The 19124-nt window shown below is 44.0% G+C and overlaps 1 protein-coding gene across 3 annotated transcripts in view; it reads left to right on the forward strand.

Moving 5' to 3' along the window:
• Positions 1–17786, forward strand: part of Cep72 (centrosomal protein 72) — a 36456-nt gene extending 18670 nt beyond the window's left edge. The window contains exons 6-13 of one of the 3 annotated variants that reach the window (XR_009382001.1): positions 3373–3582; positions 5070–5374; positions 7513–7651; positions 9127–9323; positions 12130–12256; positions 15298–15409; positions 16772–16995; positions 17494–17786. Coding sequence is in view for 2 of the 3 variants with exons in the window: in XM_059276119.1 (XP_059132102.1) it covers positions 3373–3582; positions 5070–5374; positions 7513–7651; positions 9127–9323; positions 12130–12256; positions 15298–15409; positions 16772–16937 (1256 nt within the window). In the remaining variant the exon portion in view is untranslated. Of the gene's footprint in view, positions 1–3372; positions 3583–5069; positions 5375–7512; positions 7652–9126; positions 9324–12129; positions 12257–15297; positions 15410–16771 lie in introns of all 3 variants that reach the window. The other 2 variants (XM_059276119.1, XM_059276120.1) reach the window with 2 other exon arrangements.
• The last annotated feature ends 1338 nt before the right edge of the window (positions 17787–19124 follow it).

The following is a 19124-nucleotide window of genomic DNA, read 5'->3' on the forward strand; positions in this document are numbered from 1 at the left end:
CAGGCAAAGTAGCACAGCTTCACATTGTTAAACAAATACAACATGAAAGAATGCAACACATACTTGCATCATTAAACATATATTCCACAGCATAAATGAATGTAACACATCTTCAACTAATATTCCACAATATTTCCCCCTTCTTTTCTAAATACAAATTAAAGGTTTTACCTTTAACATAGTAAAATTATATACAATAAGAACAATTATCAAGGATTACATTCACAATGTCCAGTCTATTTGTGTCTGGCAAATTTAGAGAAAATACTCCATTATCTATCCTATCTTAGTGAATCCAAAGTTTTATACATAATTTACTTTCTATCATAACTAAAGTTAAGGCATTCTTAATCTATCTAGGTTGGATTATTTCAGCAGTCCCTTTCAGAAATTATTTAGGTCCAGCCTCTTTAATTTCCTTCCCAGGGCCCAGAAAAGATGTTACTAACGGCAGGGGTATTCTTTGGGAAAATGATCTAAGTACACCATGTGCCTTCATCTGTCTACTTTATTCCTCTGAGATTATAGCTACACAGCTTCAATTCTATTCGATTTAGCTCCTTTCTGTCTCTTCTCCTTCTGTCTTCTTATAACTAACCCTTTTCTATCCTCGTCCTCATCTTCAACCTCATTCTTCTCCATCTTGGTTCCTTCCCTCCTCATCTGAAACTGGTCTCTCTCCTACCAGCAGCTTGACCTGACAATATAGTGCAAAGCTTCCAAGGTATCTACAAGAGCTGTGATAGCCAGCTTAATTTGCAATCCAAAAGGAGAGTGAATAGAGGAGGTGAGGTTAGATAAGGCCTGGAATAAATCAGGAAGGGAATTTATGTGCTCAAAATATATTCTTATAAGTGGTTAGGTAAAAAATTACTAGTTTATAATAAATGTGCTCAAACTACAATATTACAGGTGGTTAGGTAAAAGAGTCTATAAGTCATTAAAATAAAACTGCTTTTATTGTCCTATGCAGCCAAATACTGGCAGGGTGGGGTGACTCTGCTCAGAGCTAGGAAACCTGTCTCAAAGCTACTTTGCACCTTGTATGCAAAAAACCAAAAAAACAAAAACAAAAAAAAACAACAAAAAAACCCTTTTATTCTGAGTCAGTTGCTCTGGAATGCCATTTGGGCTGTGAGAGAAAGGAGGCTCTCAGCTTCATTTGCACAAGAAACAAAGCTATGTCTAGGATGCTAGAGAAGAATTTTAGGTAAATGCACTGTTAGAAATTCTTGGAAGCATATATAGCACACAAGAAAATTATTGCAGGAACTGGCTAATATATATACAAAAGCTAAAATATCACCAAGACTTCTTAAGCCATGGCCTGACCTTCAGAAAAGTCCTTGACCTTTCTAAGTAGTAGCTTTTGTGATAGTAGCTGAATTCCATTCATTTTCCTGTAGCTTGCAGCAAGTCCCTCTTTCAATTCCATGTCTCTTAGCAGCCATCATTTGCTTATCAGCAATCAAAAAAATTCAAGGTCAATACAGCAACATACAGGATCCAGACTCCCTGTGTATATCCCATCTCTATGTGGCTTATTTGTTTTTTATTATTTTACTTCTTGATTTAAAGACTTTATTTATTTATTTATTTATTTATTTATTTTTGGTTTTTGTTTTTTGTTTTTCCAAGACAGAGTTTCTCTGTGTAGCTTTGGAGCCTGTCCTGGAACCCATTTTGTAGCCCAGGCTGGCCTGGAACTCACGGAGATCCACCTGGCTCTGCCTCCCGAGTGCTGGGATTAAAGGCGTGCGCCACCACTGTCTGGCAAGACTTTATTATTTTTAAACTATTTCTTTCTTTCTACGACTGTCTATATCCATTTTTCTTTTCTTAAGCCTACACACATTGTTAAACATACTGTAACCTGTTTAGAAGTTTTTTTCGTCTGGATCTGTCTTTACTGCATATCTCTAGTCTTTTTGGACCGCATTAATCTTTAAACTGCTAAGTGGCTCAGCTAGGACCTCTGCACAGCTTAGATGGCTGTTTCAGCCTGCTTCAAGGGTCATGAGAGCCTAGCCTAAAGTTCAGGGCCCAGTTGGAGGTGTGTTTGACTAGGAACTGCATTCAACCCCCCAACTCTGTAATTGATAGGAATTCCAACCACGCCCCATGGTCATGCATGCCCAGCGGGACACTTAGTCATCTCCGCCTTGTCATTTTTGGGTCATACGTCCTGTGTGACCCATGCCCCGTGGTAATGCGGTCATGTAGTCGCGCAGACAACCACGTGATCTCTGCGTGTGAGCCTGTGTGCTCGGGCACTCTCTCCCCCCACCCCACCCCACCTTCCCCTCCTAATAAAGCTCTAAACCACTGGGTTCTGTCATGATCGTGGCCTTCCCACGCAGTAACCAGCGCCAGCCACCAGCGCCGTTTTTCCTTTCAGGAATGCCAGTGCACTGCACTGTGGCAGGCATTTTTCACTTAGAGTGGAAAAGGCTGTTTCCGTGTTCTGCTGTAAGGCAGAGTTTCTTAAGGGAGTCATATCTGTGTTTTTATTTTGGTTTTTTTTTTCAGCTTTCTCAGGCCCTAGGGATATTCAAGCCCCAAGTTAGGTGTCAAAATGTGGTTGACTTTTTTCTTTTTTTTTTAATCTCTTACTTTGCTCTTTGGGGGTCCACCACCCAGCTCCCAAATAATCACACGAAGGAGACTTATTCTTTCTTCTGAATGCCCGGCCTTAGCTGAGCTTGTTGCTAGCCAGCTTTTTCTTAAATTATCCTGTCTACCTTTTGCCTCTGGGCTTTTGTCTTTTTCTATTTTTTTTTCCGCTCCTCTTTATTCTATTCTCTCTGCCTGGCAACTCTACCTATCCCTCTCCTGCCTAGATAATGGCCATTCTGCTCTTTATTAGACCAATCAGGTGTTTTAGGCAAAGTGACACAGCTTCACAGAATTAAACAAATGCAACACATTTGAATGCGACACGTCTTTGCATCATTAAACAAAATATTCCACAACATAAATGAATGTAACACATCTTTAACTAATATTCCACAACATCTCCCACTTCTAGTTATTCTGAGCATCTGTTGAAAAGAGTAATCATATATCACTGGATATTTGTTGAGGCAGTTGGCCTGCATCTGTTTCCTGATCTGTAAATCCTGTCTTTCCATACACTGCCGCTCCATCTTGATTACTTGGGATTGAGTCTTGTCACCCTTGAGCACTTCCATTTTCCTACCTGTAGAACTACCTGGAATTCACTGCAGTGTTGACTGCTATATTAACCTACTAGACTTCCTTGTCTTATTTAATTGATTTAAGGAAGGTATATTTTATAGATTTCAAATACTCTCACAAACTTAAAATGTAATTTTTAATGAAGTAAGACTTAAAATGTTTTTAATAAAATAGACTCTGGACATCTGTTGAGTCCTTTGTCCATCCAGCATCAATGTGGGGACTCAGTGAGGAGAGGCCACGAGAAGAAGAAAGGCACCTCCAGAGGGTGCTGTCCAGGTCATTCACCACAGGACCAGCTCTGTGGGGAGCTCACCCAACAGCACGGAGTGCCAGAGGCCTGCCATGTGCATGTGCCGCACACCCGCTTCACTTCACACCCAGGTAATCGCCAAATCCTGCCAGGGCCTTTCTAAGTAGTTATACATTATTCACAGTGTTTGCTATAACTCTGAAAATTTTCCTGATATCTTTATACTTATATATGAAGTTCTAAAATATCTTTGGAAAGGATTTGGCACATTGGAATTTATTATACACCCATATTTTAGATTGCAAGTTTGAAATTTCTTGGTATTTTCCCACTGTGAACACATACTCTTACTCTGCCTCTCACATTTTTCTCTATCCTTGTCTAGCCCCATAGGCACATGCTTTCTTCTAAATACACAGGCCAAGCTCATTACAGTAGCTACATTTTTAATACCAAAGATGAGGAAGATTGAATAAGTTAATTGAGAGTACCATGAGCATCTATAGTATAAGTATGAAAACTTCCCACATAAATAAACCTGTTATCTTGAGGCTTCTTGTTTTAGTCACATTTGTGAGACCTTCAGAAGTACAATGGTCCGGTAATGTGGCTTTCTAGAATTCTGGGCTGTGGTTAAGCCAGGGTTATGCTCTTGTACCTGTTTCACGAAACCCCCAGAGACCACCAAGGAGCCGGTTTCCGATGCAAACACATAAGGGTCCTTTTATTCAGGTTTAACCTGGGCCACCGCACAGCACATGGAAGGAAGTGTGGTGGCAGCCACGAGCCCAGGTGTAGAGGGTTTTTATAGGGAAAAACCACAAGCCGGGAATTGGCAACTTGGGTTTGGGTAGAAGGGGCAAGGTAATTTTTTGAAACTATTGGTCTGGACTTTGGGTGCGAAACCTCATTTGAAACCATTGGGCTAGACTTTTGGCGGGGAACCACAACCTGCTAAACAGGATTATCTGGACTGCTCAGCAGGATTATCTAGATATCTTCAAGGGCCTAAACTGCAGATAGGATGTCTGCAGGAGGATGCTGCTCTGTATCTGTTGCAGTTGTCATGGCACATTCCTGAGCCTGTAAAGCTAAATCTAGGCCTTCACAATGCCCCTGTGCAGTGCCTTCCCTGTGCAGTTCCCTAGACAAGAATGTCTGCCCCTCCAAGAGGGCTAGTGAGCAAGTGCATAGGATATCCCGTGTCATATGGTCATCCTGGCCCATTTAATCTCTTGGAAATGCACATATGTGATGTTGTATAGAGAACTTTGTTGACCTGATTCCGTTGACATGATGCAGAGCAAGTACTCACAGAAGACTGCTACTTAATAAAGATGGAGTCTGTCTACTTCATCCAGGCTTTCCTCAAAATCCATGTTTTGTGACATTGCTCCCTTGTGTGCCTCCATCCTTTCACCTCCTACTTGTTCCTCTTGTGTGTCTTTATGTGTATGTGTGTGCATAGATACTCTTGTGTTGGTTGCATATGCCTGTGTTTGATGGACACACATTCACATTTGTGGATGTATTTTTTTAATTATAATAGCAGCCTCTATATCTATATCCCAGAGAATTCAGTCTAATGAGGACTCTGCTCACTTTCTCTGTATTACAGACTCTATGGATGTTGAAGACTGTGGTTCTTCTTCTCAGAAATCAAGTTTGACATCACAGAATATATTAAATTCTTTGCCTGTTCCTGAAAAGTACAGGAAGCGAAGGATGCCTGGTGGGAGATTCCAGGTGCCTTCAGACCGGGAGTGTCTGAGCTGCCTAGAGAGGGCTGATGTGCCCTCTGGCCTCAAGGACAGTCTGAGCAGACAGGATGGCATGGAGAGCCACAGTCAGATGGCCATGTCTCATCCTGAGTCTTTGGAGGCTGAAGAGCAGACATCTCATGGCACAAGTGACCCCAGAGTGGTGAGCAGCTGGAGCAGAGGGGTCAGCAGCTAGAGACATGCCTGCAGTGATATGTTGTGTATCAAATAAAGCTTGCCTGAGGATCAGAGGACAGAGCCAGCCACTAGATTAAACATAAAGGCCAGGCAGTGGTGGCACACACCTTTAATCCTAGCACTCAGGAGACAGAGATCTGTCTGGATCTCTGTGAGTTCAAAGCCACCCTAGACTATGTGAGATTGATCCAGTGTAGGAGAAAAACAGAGCCAGGCAGTGGTGGCACACACCTTTAACTCCAGTACTTGAGATTTCATGCCTTTGCTACCAGTATTTGGGAAGCACACACACCAGTAATCCTAGCACTAGGAAGGTTGATACAGGAAGTGATATGGCTGGGCAGAGAAAGGCATGTAAGGCAGAGGAGACAGGAACTGGAGACCCCCTTTCGACTGAGGACTCAGGGTCATTCAGTAAGAGGTTTTATGGAGTTGGTGAGGTGAGAAGTGTCTGTGGCTTGTTTCCTCTGATCTTTCATCATTTACCCCAATATCTGGCTCTAGGTTTTTATTAAGACGAATGAGAACACATGCCTCATTCCCAGTAAGTGTGTTTTAGCAACACAATTGTCTTGCTTGCCATGTCTTATATTTCAGTACTAATTGTGACCCCACAGTGAAAGTTGCTTTTAAATAATTTCTTTGGTGCTTAATCACATGCATGCCTATACTAGTGCTCTGGTTCTGAGAGGCAAGTACAGCCACACAGTAGAGGTGATTTTCCCATATTTACATTTGTCTCAAAAGTTGGAATCAGGGTTTATGGCAAGTGAATCATCAGTAACTCTATTATGAAGGGAGAATCCTGGAAATATATTTTATGGTTTCCAAAGAATACATTCCTGCTGAGGGAATTAAGAATTCTCACACCCTCAAAGACACAGAGGCTTCCTAGAGGGGCTTCAAGGTGGTTGAGTCTTTGATTGGTCCTAAGCTGGACCTGAGGAAAAGTAAGGGAAGCATGTTCCAGGCTTTTACTTTGGGGCCACCACTCAGCTCCCAGATCATGACACAGAAACTAATTAGTTATAAATGCTCAGCCTAGCTTAGGTTCATTATGGCTAGCTCTTTTAACTTAAATTAATCTGTTTCTCTTTATCTACCTTTTGCCTTGGGTCTTTTTCTTTCCTTTTCTGTGTCTTACTTTGACTGCTTCTGGTGTCTGGCTGGCTGCTGGCTGGCTTCTTGCCCTGGGTGTGCCCCTCGTTCTCTCTTTTCTTCTCTCCTTTTCGAGCCTAGAGTTCTCCTCCTATTTATTCTCTCTTCCTGCCAGCCCCATCTACCCTTTCTCTGCTAAGCTATTGGCTGTCCAGCTCTTTATTAGCCTGGTCAGGTGCCTTAGGCAGGCAAGGTGAAATAAATGCAACACATCTTTACATAATTAAACACACATCCTTACATCATTAAACAAATACAGCATAAAGGCCAGGCAGTGGTGGCACACTCCTTTAATCCCAGCACTCGGGAGGCAGAGGCAGGTGGATCTCTGTGAGTTCAAGGCCAGCTTGGTCTACAGAGCTAGCTCCAGGACAGCTAGGGCTGTTAAACAGAGAAACCCTGTCTCAAAAAAAAAAAAAAAAAGACAAAAAACAAATGCAGCATAAACAAGTGTAATACATCTTTACACAGTTAATATAATATTCTGCAGCATAAACAAATGTAACACATCTTTGCCCAATTAAAATAATATTCCACAACAGAGGATGGCTATTTGGAGCCATAGTTAAGGTCACTTCTGGAATTTCTGGGCCATGTTAGAAACAGTAGTTAGTTGACTACAGTGTTAGTTCTGGGGGCTGTTTTCATATGTGATGTGACCATGTCGATTTGCAGCCTCTGTTTCTCGGGTTCTGGATTGGGGAAAAGAAGGGAAATGGGGTAGGGGAGTGCTATGCTGTCACAGCCTTATGAGGAGCTAGCATCACAAATGGGTGTCTCCACAGAAGGTGTCTCTTGTTCTCAGCCCAAGGTTGTGACCCTGGACATGGGTTTCTTCCATTATGGAGACAAGCATTTTATACTCCGGCATGTTGTGTTAGAGACTTAGCTTTTGCAGTGAGCTGCCACTGTAAAGCCAGTCTTAAGCTTCTGTCTTCATTGTAGCTGTCTCCTAAACTTGGCGTGGCCACAGTGCCTGAGCAGAGGCCTGCTCTGGAAGTGGCACTCCTGGAGGCACTCCTCGACCTAATAGACAGGTGCTCAAGCGGCAGTGGATCCCTGCATGGCAACGAGGCATTCCTTGGTGAGTTCTGGCAGCATCTATTGGTAGATGCTGCTCAACTGCTAGGTTTGGGGCTCTCAGTGTTCACATAACCTGGGATTCCAGAGAAATGGATAATTATTCCCATGCTAGATAATAGACATCCTCTGATGAGTATTGCATGTTTGTTACTTGTCCTACCTACTGTCACTGCCCTTCTTGGTGGCTGGAGGGCTTTGTTTCTGTGGGCTACCACCTGCTATGCTACAAATGCTGTACCCATTGTTGGTCTCTAATTACTCTGTCATCTTATGGGCATTTGGAAGGCTGGGAAACTATCTGCTGTCTTCTGATTTTCTAGGTATGTCTGGTTGAGTACAGGACCCTGGATTCACAAAGCTTCAGATATGTGATAGGAACCCAACAAGATTGTTTTCCCTAGTGAGTCTCAAATATTATTAATGGAACAGCCTTGGGTCTATTTGCTTCTGCAGACTGGAGATTCAGGATGAGAATGTGCTAGGGTTCCTCATGCAGTGTTGTGATCTGAGCCTAGGCAATGGCTGCTTTCTCCAGAAGCCTGGGCTACATGTGAGTGTCCTTTGCGAGCTAGGCCCATCAGCACTGAGCTGCCTAAGCTCCTTCCTGCCATGGCTCCTGTCTTAATCAGGGTTAGTATTGCTGTGATGAAACACCATGGCCAAAGCAACTCAGAGAGGAAAAGGTTTATTTGGCATACTCTTCCACATCACAGTTCATCATCAAAGGAAGTCAGGACAGGAACTCAGAGTAGGAATCTGGAAGTAGGAGCTGATACAGAGACCATGGAGGGATACTGCTTACTGCCCTGCTCCTCATGGCTTGCTCAGTCTGCTTTGTTACAGAATCAGGACCACCATCCCAGAGATGTCCACCCGTCACCCCCATCATGGGCTGAGCCCTCCCCCATTAATCATTAATTAAGAAAATGCCCTACAGACTTGCCTGCAGCCCCATCTTATAGGGCATTTTCCTAATTGAGGTTCCCTCAGATGACTTTAGCTTGTGTCAGGTTGACTTAAAGTAGCCAACAGTTCCTGACCACTACCCTCAGGGGTCGGGGCTATGACCCTTTTAGTTATTCCTGGATCAGAATCTTGGGAACTGCAGTACTGGATCCTGGTGACTGTACATCTATCCTTTAATCAGGGCCAGTGTCTTGCTGCAGCAGAAGTGGTCTGTGGTAGCTGTGATGGTCATGATGCTGTTGCCACCTTGGAGTTTTCAGGCCAGGTTACCACATACTCACCACATCTTCCTGATGTGGCTACGTGGCATATGCAGCCTTCTCTCGAGGGTTGCCTTTTTGTAAATTAAAAGCCATGTCCATTATTCTCATAGAGAAGCAAGCAAGGTGGTTTCAAGGTACCAGCGTCTATTTTTTTCTGTGCTCTGCTTTCAAGTCACATAGCATTTTTGTTTTTTAATGTTCCATCTTTAGCTGTGATATGGTAACTGTACTTCCTTTTGACTTCCAGCTCAGGCCAGGCATGTTTTGTCATCTCTTCAAGACTTCACAGCAGCTCGGGACAGTTCAGCACTTGAAAAGGAAGAAATTAGTTACCTATCTCTTGAAAATAAGTCTCTGCAAAGCCGCCTCGCTGAGCAGCAGCAACAGTACACTGCTGCAGTGAGTAAGGTGACGGCGGAACTCAGCAGTTCCAGGAAGGAGCTGGTGAGCAATGCTCTGTGTTGTTTGCATTTGTTCACGGGATGAGGGAAAGACAGATCCGGCCCACAGACCAAGGGCAGTGCTGACTGTTCTGCTCCACAGCCACTCATGGGCTCCCTCTTGCTGCTCCAGACCAAGCAGTTTCCCTATTAGCAGTTGTTGCCTCCAGGGATCCACCTGACTGTTTCACACCCAGGTCCCAGAAAACAGTGAACCTGTGATGGTGTTGCTGCTGATTGCCAAAATTCTGCCTAGTGCTCTCTTAGAGAGTCTGGATGGAAGAGATGGGGGGAAAAGAAATGAACCAGACTCATTCTGTCCCAGACATAGGCTTCTCAGTCCTGCTGCATGAGGTTCCAATTATCTGGGTCATCTGTGGTCTTTGCTCTGTTGTACACCAACCAGGCAACATTAGAAGGTTGTGTCTGAGTCTAGGGGACTCTCTAACACCAGATGGTACCCAGAAAGAACCATATAAACTTGGACCTGGCCTCTAAGTTGATCCTTATGGGGTGTATTGTGTTTAAAGTATTGGGGTGCCCTCACTTCTTTTAAGTTTATGTTGATGGTTGAAGGGTTGGACCACAGAGCCACCTACCAATGCATCCACCAGAGCAAGTACTAATCTTCTACTTAGCTCTGTGGCTTTGTAGTACATAACCTCAAAATGATCCATGGACCAACATGGCTGTGGCCAGCTTCTGCAATAGACTGAGATTAACCAAGCACAAATCAGTTGCCAAAACTCAAGACTCTCATCTGAAAGCCCAACAGGTCAGGATCTTCTTCAGGCTTGTTCACATAACGTCTTGATGACATGTGAGCCTCTGTATGGGCTGCAGGAGTCTTCATGATACCAAGAAGAGTCTGTCCCCTCTCTGCCAGTGGATTGGTTCACCCCTGGCAAGGTCAGCACCTAGGAACCATGTTAGGTTCTGGGTTAGTGGGTCCCTGCAGCAGCTGCCTGGCTTGTCTCCTGCATTAGTCACCTGTTTTGTAAAATAGATGAATATACAACAGTATTTCTGGGGAAAATTTAAAGTTGCCTGACAAATAATATCTTCATTTTGGAAAGATCTACACAAGAGATGACACTCGGAATCTCATTTTAGAGAAAACCAAAGAATAGTGAAATGACACAGATGGTCTCTGGTATTGAAAGCACTGTGGATCTCCTGCATGTGCACAGAGCTCTTGCATCTGGAGAGGGCTAGAGCCCAGTGTGCCTGGGCTGCAGTGCTAGGCAGAGTATTGTCTATGTGGGATTGTTGGCCCCATGGGACACAGTATAGTCTTACAAGAAAACAATTAGTAGTACCTGTTAAGGCAGACACAGTGAGTATGCATCACCCTGCTGGGTGTGGAACAGCGGCACCCAGAAAGACAGAGTCCAGAAGTCAGCATTGCCCTGCTGCAGTGTGGAAGTAACGCACAGAAGTATCTGTGCTGAAGGGCAGCCTTAAGTGCCAAGACAGGAACAGGCTAAAGTTCCTTGTCTTTTTGAGTGAGCTGAGCCATGCTTCTGGTTATCAAGCCTTAGAGAAGAAGGAGGAGTAGCCTAGCAAGTGGATCAGGAGTTTGTATGGTAAAAACCACCTCCTTGGACAGCTGGTATGTAAAGGACCAACAAGAGCCACTGTCCAGAGTGACTATTAACAAGTCCTAGTGAGCTTCACAGGGTAGAGACATTAGTCTGCATGGAGCTTCCTGCGACATCTGGAATTATGTCTTGAGGCAGAGGCTCTGCCCCTAACCTGGTATCCTAAATAGTTTCCAAGGCAGATGTACCTGCCCAGTCTGGATGTGTTCAGTCCCCTGCTGCCTTTGCCCCATCACATGATTGAGAGGTCGGAGCCAGCACAGCCCAGCACTGAGAGCTAGTGCCAGAAGGAAGAGCCTGTGTGGGGACCTCATTGCAGGAGGTGCTTTGAAAGGAAGACTTAAAGTTGTGGCTGAGTTTTATTAGGGTATTTTGTTGAATAATAAGAGTTCTTTATTTTCTTTTTTTTAAGTTAGAGGGGATTTTTGGTTTTTGTTTTGTTTAAGGGATGTCATTCCTCAGCTTAAAGTGCTGGTTCTCACTCCTCTTTTCCTGGTGGGAGGCATGGGGTCCTGTCTAGAGCCTAGAACTTTATGAGTGTGTCTGCTGGTACCTGAGCTGCAAGTGGGTGAGTACAGATCTGTGGGAGCCCTGACTTCACAGGCAGCTTGCATGGCTCCTGTCGAGAAGCCTGGTGACTTTTGGCACCATTGCAACAGCTGTCATTACTGGCTCTGATGGTGGTCCTGTTCTCTGTCTTATGTTTCAGTCTTAACACCCCAGCTTATGTTCAGCATTTTCCCTGCTTGTGGAGATGCTCAATTCCTACTTGTGATAGGGGATGACTGATGGAATTCCCCACATTTGTAGACTGAGAAGCCAGATCATAATGGAGTTCTCATAGGAAGGATACCAGTAATACTGAATAGTATAGAAGCCCTGGGGATCTCTGTGACAATGGGATCCTCATGGAGGGAGAGGACCCACCAGCTATCAGTCATTGCTCTTCTAGTATCGCACCTGAATTCCTCTGATGCATATCCCACCTCCCCTCTCCCCTTTCCTCATGTCCTTCCCCTTCCAGTGGGGAGTTAGGGTAGCCTGCTGGTGGGAGAATATGCTTGAGTGTGATTTTTGCTTTGTGTTGTGATTCAGAATTATACTATGGAAAGGGAAACTTGAGTCTATGGTGAGTGTCCAAAATTTATTCCATTCGTTAAATATATTGACTGAACTTGACTTGTCTACATTTGTTTTCTATGCTTCTAGGACACATTGAGGCAACATTTAGACAAATCTTTGGAAGAGAATAGTAACTTAAAATCTCTTCTATTCAGTGTGAAAAAAGAAGTAAAAAATTCAGACACATCAACTGCATTAACTTTGCAGATCACTGGTAAGTGTACAGTTTATTTGGTAACACTACTTGGTAAAATTTGAGTGCTCATGCATGCATAGGGAGACATTGTTCTAAATCACTTTATGCCAGGAGTTGGAATCATTAAATACTGTCTGAGTGGGTCTAGAGATCCAGTCCAGTTGTTAAAGGCTGCCTATAGCAGCTAGTCTGGGGCAATGTGTGGAGGTAACTTCTTTGGCTCTTTCCACCACCATCTAGATCTTGACTCTTCTGCTTCCTGAGAAAGCAGGTGTCTTGATGGCTGTTTGTGATCACTGTTTCTTTCAGGTCCAGATAATTTTTATTTCTTTCTGCACTTTTTGGGGTGTTTTCTTTTTCCATTTCAACTGTGTTTCAGAAGGGCAGACTGTTGAGCACACATTGCTCTTGTTTCAAAGAGCCAGGAGGTAACTGCCTCCTGCCTGATCCTTTGCACCTCAGCCTTTGCAACACAAAGCGCCACAGTTGAGTGCCACCAGGTCTGATTCTTGAACCAAGTGTCTCCTCAGATTTCTTGCTGCTTGCTATTATTAGGGTGTTTTGTTGAATAATAAGAGTTCTTTATTTCCTTTTTTTTAAGTTAGAGGGGATTTTTATTTTTGTTTTGTTTGGGGGATGTCATTCCTCAGGTGCCATCCCATTGTATTTATTTCTTTTCTTTTTGAGATTATATCATTTTTCCATTCCCCTTCCTCCCTCTAGACCCTCCCATATACCACTTTCTTTCAAATTTATAGCCTCCTTTTTCATTAATTGTTGTTATATGCATAGATGCATATGTATATATATGTGTATGTGTATATATTCCTACATATAACCTGCTCAGTCTATATAATGTTACTTGTATGTATGTTTTCAGGACTGACCATTTGGTATTAAGTAAACTGTTAGTGTACTCTTCCCTAGGAAAGACTATTTTTTCTCGCTCCTAGAATTCCTTAGTTGGCTATAGTTCTTTGTGTAAGGTTGAAGCTTCATGGTCTTTCCCTGTCCACTTAGGCATGTCTGTTGTACAGCTCATGTTTAAGCAGTCGTGTTGACAAGATTTTATGGGTGTAGCTTCTGACATTACCAGGAGACACAGTCTTACAGCCAGCCCCATGATCCTCTGGCTCTTACAGTCTTCCCTACCCTCCCCCCCCCCTTCCACAATGTTTCCTGAAACTTAAGTGTGGTGAATTGTTTGTAGATGTATCCATTGGGACTGAGCTCCACAATTTTGCATTTTGATTGATTGTTGTTTTCTATAATCTGTTGCAAAGAGACATTTCCTTGATGAGGGATGAGGACTATACTTATCTGTGGATGTAAGGACAAATATAATTTAAAGTGTAGTTAGGGATTATGCTGATTTGGTAAAGTGGTGGTTGTATGTTTTCCTCCAAGATCCATGACTTCACTAGCCCTAGGTAGTTGGCTAGGTTTCCAGTACCAGGCATGATTTCCCTCTTGTTGAGTGGGTCTTAGGTCCATAATGAAAGCTGTTGGTTATTGCCAAGGTATGCATGCCACTCTGCATCCTTAGGGTTAATCCTGCCATGCTGGTTGTTTGTATGAGACATTACTTGTATTGTCTTGGCTCTATTCCTTCTAGCCTTGCCCTCACTTCTTATGTGATACTCTCTATTGCTAATCTAGCATGAGTTTTCTGACATTCTGTAATTCTGGTTCAGGTTGCTCTTCATTTCTTGTGTCGTTTTATGTTTGTCTTTACTCATTTTGAAATGGTGGGTGGGGAGTGGGGGTGGACCTGCTTTGTAACCTGGCTCTCAGGAGCTAAGATTCCTCACACTCCTGCTGTGGCTGCAGGACTTTTCTGTCATTCATTTTACTTGACACTTGTCCTTTAAGGAGATAAGCCATGACACCTTTTCTGAATATATGGATTAGAAATACAGCTGCCTCCTTTTGGGAATTTCTTGGTCCTCCCCTCCCTTCTCTCTGTTGTCATGATTTGCTTAGCTTTTTCCAGTAGCAGCTGTTTTTCCCAATGAGGACCCTGTTCTAAAAGGGACTGGGATGGCCAACTCCTTAGACTAAGTGGAACACCTGGTCTCCCCCTCACTAGCAACGTGAAACCTTCACTTAATCTACCATAGTCCTGTCACTGGCCCAGGAAAATGGGTCTTTTGGGTCACTTCCACATTGTATCTGTCAGATGCCCCACTAATGACAAATACCCCCATAGACGTAGACATCTTGCACTTCCATACCTCTGGGGCTTGGCCTAGTCCCTTGGATTAGGGACTTGACGCTCCTCTGGGGTTTGGGTTTTCATCTAGTATCTCTTGAAGTTTGGTTAATGTGGGGCTCTTGGGGGGCCCTGAGACCAGGCCGCCACTGCTGTCTTCCCTAGAACCCCTTCCACCTGTGCTGTCGTCACAGACACCCCAGATGTTTGCACACTGCTGATTGCTGAGAAGTGTATGCCAGTGTCATTGCCAGCCTCTGCCACGCTGTCCTTTCTGGTTTTCTTGATGTTACTGATACTTTATAGTTTCACAGCCTTGTGTCTTCATACGGCTTTATCTGTATCCTTTGTTCAGATGTGGGGAGCCAATAAATGAGGTATCTCTTTCCCCCTTGAGTTGGAAACTCAGAAATAAATAAGAGTCACATAGATTGAAAGAGAACACCCACAAATGTAATCAGTGGATACCTCAGCTATATGGCCACCACAGACTTCATAATGCTTCTCCCTAAGCCATAGGCTCCCTCATGGGTGCAGGTTGATTCCTGAAGGAGACTCTGCAGGCAGATCCAGTGGAGGAGTCTTCTGCTGGTGCCAGGTCTGTATCTGTCTTCGCCTTCTGCTTCCACGTAGGGATGTGACTTCTCAGGCTTACCAGCTTTAGGGTATCAGTTATGGGTAGCAGGGGTATTAGTTCCCATAGAGGGAGACAGATGTTGCCTTGATACTCTTCACCCCCATCTTTGTGTCTCTGATACTCCTTTTCTGGCTTTAATTTAAACCAGAATGGTCAAAATGTGTGAATGAACATCACTACACAATACTACTTCCTCTCTTCCTCCCTCAGGACTTCAGGCAAGTATGAAACAGCTCTCAGGGGAAGTTGTGGAGCTGAAGCAGCACTTGGAGCACTATGACAAGATCCAGGAGCTCACACAGATGCTGCAAGAGAGTCACAGGTCCATGTCTGTGTGGGCCACAGGGGTGGGGTGGGGGCTGAGGCACAGGGTGTGGGGCACCGAGAAACAGCTGGCAGTATCTCTCAGGAGTTGGTGTTCAGGACCCACATGCATTGCCATGTTAACTTTGCACATCTGAGGGCTAAGTACATGAGTGGCATGTACTTTCCCTTTCACTGCAGTCCATGGCTGTTCACTTAGAAAAATGGAAATTATATTTCTACTTCTTCTGTGTGGGTAGTCAAGGGGGACTAGGAATGTTGGGTTGGGCAAGGCAGACCCTCGCTTTATTGAGGAAGTTTCTTCTGGGAAGGAGGCAACAGGTCATCAGAGCAGCCCTGTTCCTGGAGCCTCCAGTGGGGAGGGCTGGCCTGTAGTTGTCACCACTCTTCCCTCCTTCTCATTGTTTCCTACTCCCTTCACAGGCCTGAGTTACAGTAGTTGGAGGGAAAGGCTTTTGGCAGAGAAGACGGAGCTGAGACTCAGTAGGGAGGAATGGAAGGAAGGAATCTGAGCTACTCATTTAGGGGCGAAAGCAATAGCAGGCAAAACAGTATACTCTTGGGATCCAATGGGCCATCTGTGGTACATCCAGTGACATTCATGGTTGAGCTCTCAGCATCCGGGCCCAGATGAGGGCAGAACTCTGAAGACAGTGGGATCACGCCTTGGTCCACTCATGTGCGTGCTGATGTTATTCAGCAGCCATTTCTGTGATTTAAGCAAACAGGGCCAGCACCTGCTTAGTAGATTATTCAATGGGGTGACTGTCTTCAAAAGTGGCAGAGGTTAGTATTGCCTTGCTTTATCTAAACTTGTGATGCTGCTCACTGTGGACACCTTGGGGAACTGAGCAGTGTTGAGGAATTGTGAAAAATGCACTAGCATTCTGAATCCAGCTCTACACTGTACGGTTGCCGCAGCACAATTAACCATGTATGACTAGGAATTAGAAACATTGTAGAATTGGGTCTTTCTAGAGCAGAATATGGTTTTATTACCCATAAAGGTTATCATTGTCTTGTCAGGAAGACATTACCATTCACTCCTTCAGCTTGTTCCCAAGCTCAGCTCACAGTGACCAGAAGTGCCTTTAGGAGGCTTGCTCAAGCCAAGGGGTCGGGTTGTACCCCATCATGGTATGGAAAAGTCACAGACAGGGACAGTAGTCAGTAAGAGGGGAGATAACAGAGCGTGAACAAGTGGAGGCCTTGGCACTGTGCGGTCAGGAAAACCCGTCCAGAACAAGGACTGGAGATGCCTTCATGCTGGTGGGTTTTGAGCTAGGCTGTGGCAGTTGGGACACAACAGCAGGCTGGGTACTGGGAGGGACTCAGCAGTTATTCTCCTTTTATCCTCCAGTTCCCTAGTCAGCACCAATGAACATCTCCTGCAGGAGCTGAGCCGTACGCGGGCACAACATAGAGCTGAGGTAGAGCAGATGCACTGGAGCTTCCAGGAGTTTAAGAAGACTGCTGCCCTCTTCCCACACCATAGCTCCCGACTCGGTGACCGCCAGTCCTGCTAGCTCCTGCTGAGCTATGCTCTCCTCCAGCAGTTATAGCTCCAGAGTTGTGCCTGGGCAGGTATCTATCTGAATACCCTGGTGAGACTGTAATTACTTTAGAATATTCAAAATGTGTTCATGGTCTGAAGTTCAGCTTGCTTATATGTCCTAAATTGATCTTTGACCCTGGGGCTTTGCCGAATTTGAAATGCTTGTTTGTCATTACACATCCTGTCATAAAGTACCTGTAGTATTTTTTCCTCCCAATTCATGAAAGTTTTGTATAATTAAAATGTTTTCATGTGACAAGCAGTCTTTATTTAAAGAACTAATATATTGTTATGTCTAAAGAGTAAACCTTTTAAGTGGCTCTTTATAAATTATAACTGACTTTCTCTTTAAATTCTTCTATAAAAACCAGTTACACATAGTAAGTAAGCAGGAAGAAGTAAGTTCCAAGTTGTAATAAAAAAATAACATTTATAAATGTGAAAAACATTTTAAGAATTTGTATGTTACCGTGTCATAGTAAAAAAACAAACAACTCCCCACTCCCTGCCTCTCCCTTTGCTTGCAGTAACTCCTGCAAATAAACAGACTGCTCAGCCGAAACCAGGGGAAGGCTTAAATGCAGTATACAAATGAAACCCGGATGACTGCATATGTAAAAAGTGCTCATTAGAATAGGCAGATTTAATCCACCAGGAAGATACTCCTTGTAGAGTGAAGCCCATGCAGACAGATGCTCTTATGCACCAGTGCACCGCTCCAGAGTCCCTCTGGAGACTGCCTGGGATTGTCTAGAAAGCTGTTGTGAATATGTTGAAGGAAACATGAACATAATGGAAATAAAACCTTACTAACAAAGGACTGAATATCTGAAACTTTTTGAGCATCGTGTTGGTGTCCGAATAGTCACACTTGGACTAGGAGTGCATCTCCGTGTAGAACTCTTGCCAGACATACACGAGCCTCAATTCCATCTCTAGCCTGAAGTGGGGGGGATGAAAAAAAAAACTTGATACCCAGAAAGATCTACATTTTTCTGATTAGGAATGCTCACCTAGAAGTCTGTAAATTCAAAAAAAAAAATGAAGAAAATTTGAAATCTAGAACACTTGTCCCAAGCATGGATATGGGAAATAGCCTAAGATTCTGGGATTTGGGGATCATATTTATAAACAGTGGCTTTCCTTTTTATTTTTTAATAATATTTCTGAGGGAACTTTCAAACTTTATTCTGGTTCCGTGTATCAATCTTTTTATTAATTCATTCTGGGTACTAATTTTTTTTTCAAATTTCCTTTTGTGGTCATTGTGATATTGTAAAATAAATATTTGGGTTTTGTTGGTTTCCAAGCACACAGCACCTAGAACCTTTAGACTCTCTGAAGGGACGGTATCATTGTGTGCTTGGCTTCAGGATGTGGCCGACCACTGGAAAGATATAGGCAGTGTGATCCCCAACCCTAAGCTCCCAGAAGTGAAGGGGATGATGGTTAAATTGACCACCAATGACCAGAGTTAATAATGCCTACATAATACAGTTTTGTAGTGATGTATTTAAGGAGGCGGTGCTTCCTGCCATTGTATGTGACCTCTTAGAAGGAGTTGGAGAAGGGTCACATGCCCCATCTCCCTGCTCCTGCCTGTGAGGTGGATTTGCTCCTGGTCAGATCAGAGGACAACTTCTGCTGTCTACTCCGTTCTGTATTCATGAGTGTTTCCTCAATTTATATCTTAATAAATTCTGTTGCCCATTTAATAGACTCACGTGGATTGATCATAAGTGGCGCCCACATTACAAAAAGACTCTACACTCCCTGTAGCTCCTGCTTGCAGCCTCTGGGGCAGCAGCGGCAGGTTGGCTCAGAGGCTTGTGTGCTTGCTACAGGAACTTTCTTTGTGAGTAGAGTTTTTGTACCAATTCAGTATGATTGTTTTAAAATGTGGCAGAGCCTGTTCTCACCAACAGCCCAGTCTCTCCTGAGTTGATTTTGGGCCACAGTGTGTGAGGAACTGAGGTGTGTCCTGGCAGGACTAGACAGGAAGAGCCAGCTGCTGAGCCACTTCAGTAATTGTCCTAATGGACCTTGGTCTCGGCCTCACAAGGTCAGAAAGATTCTCCCGCCCAAGCCCTGCATTGGCCCAGGTAGATTTTGTGTTCAGGGCAGTGAGTGAGTTTCAAGCCTCAACTTTGAGGCTTTT

Source organism: Peromyscus eremicus, chromosome 11 (genome assembly GCF_949786415.1).
Source record: "Peromyscus eremicus chromosome 11, PerEre_H2_v1, whole genome shotgun sequence".
In the NCBI taxonomy this organism is placed as follows: domain Eukaryota; kingdom Metazoa; phylum Chordata; class Mammalia; order Rodentia; family Cricetidae; genus Peromyscus; species Peromyscus eremicus.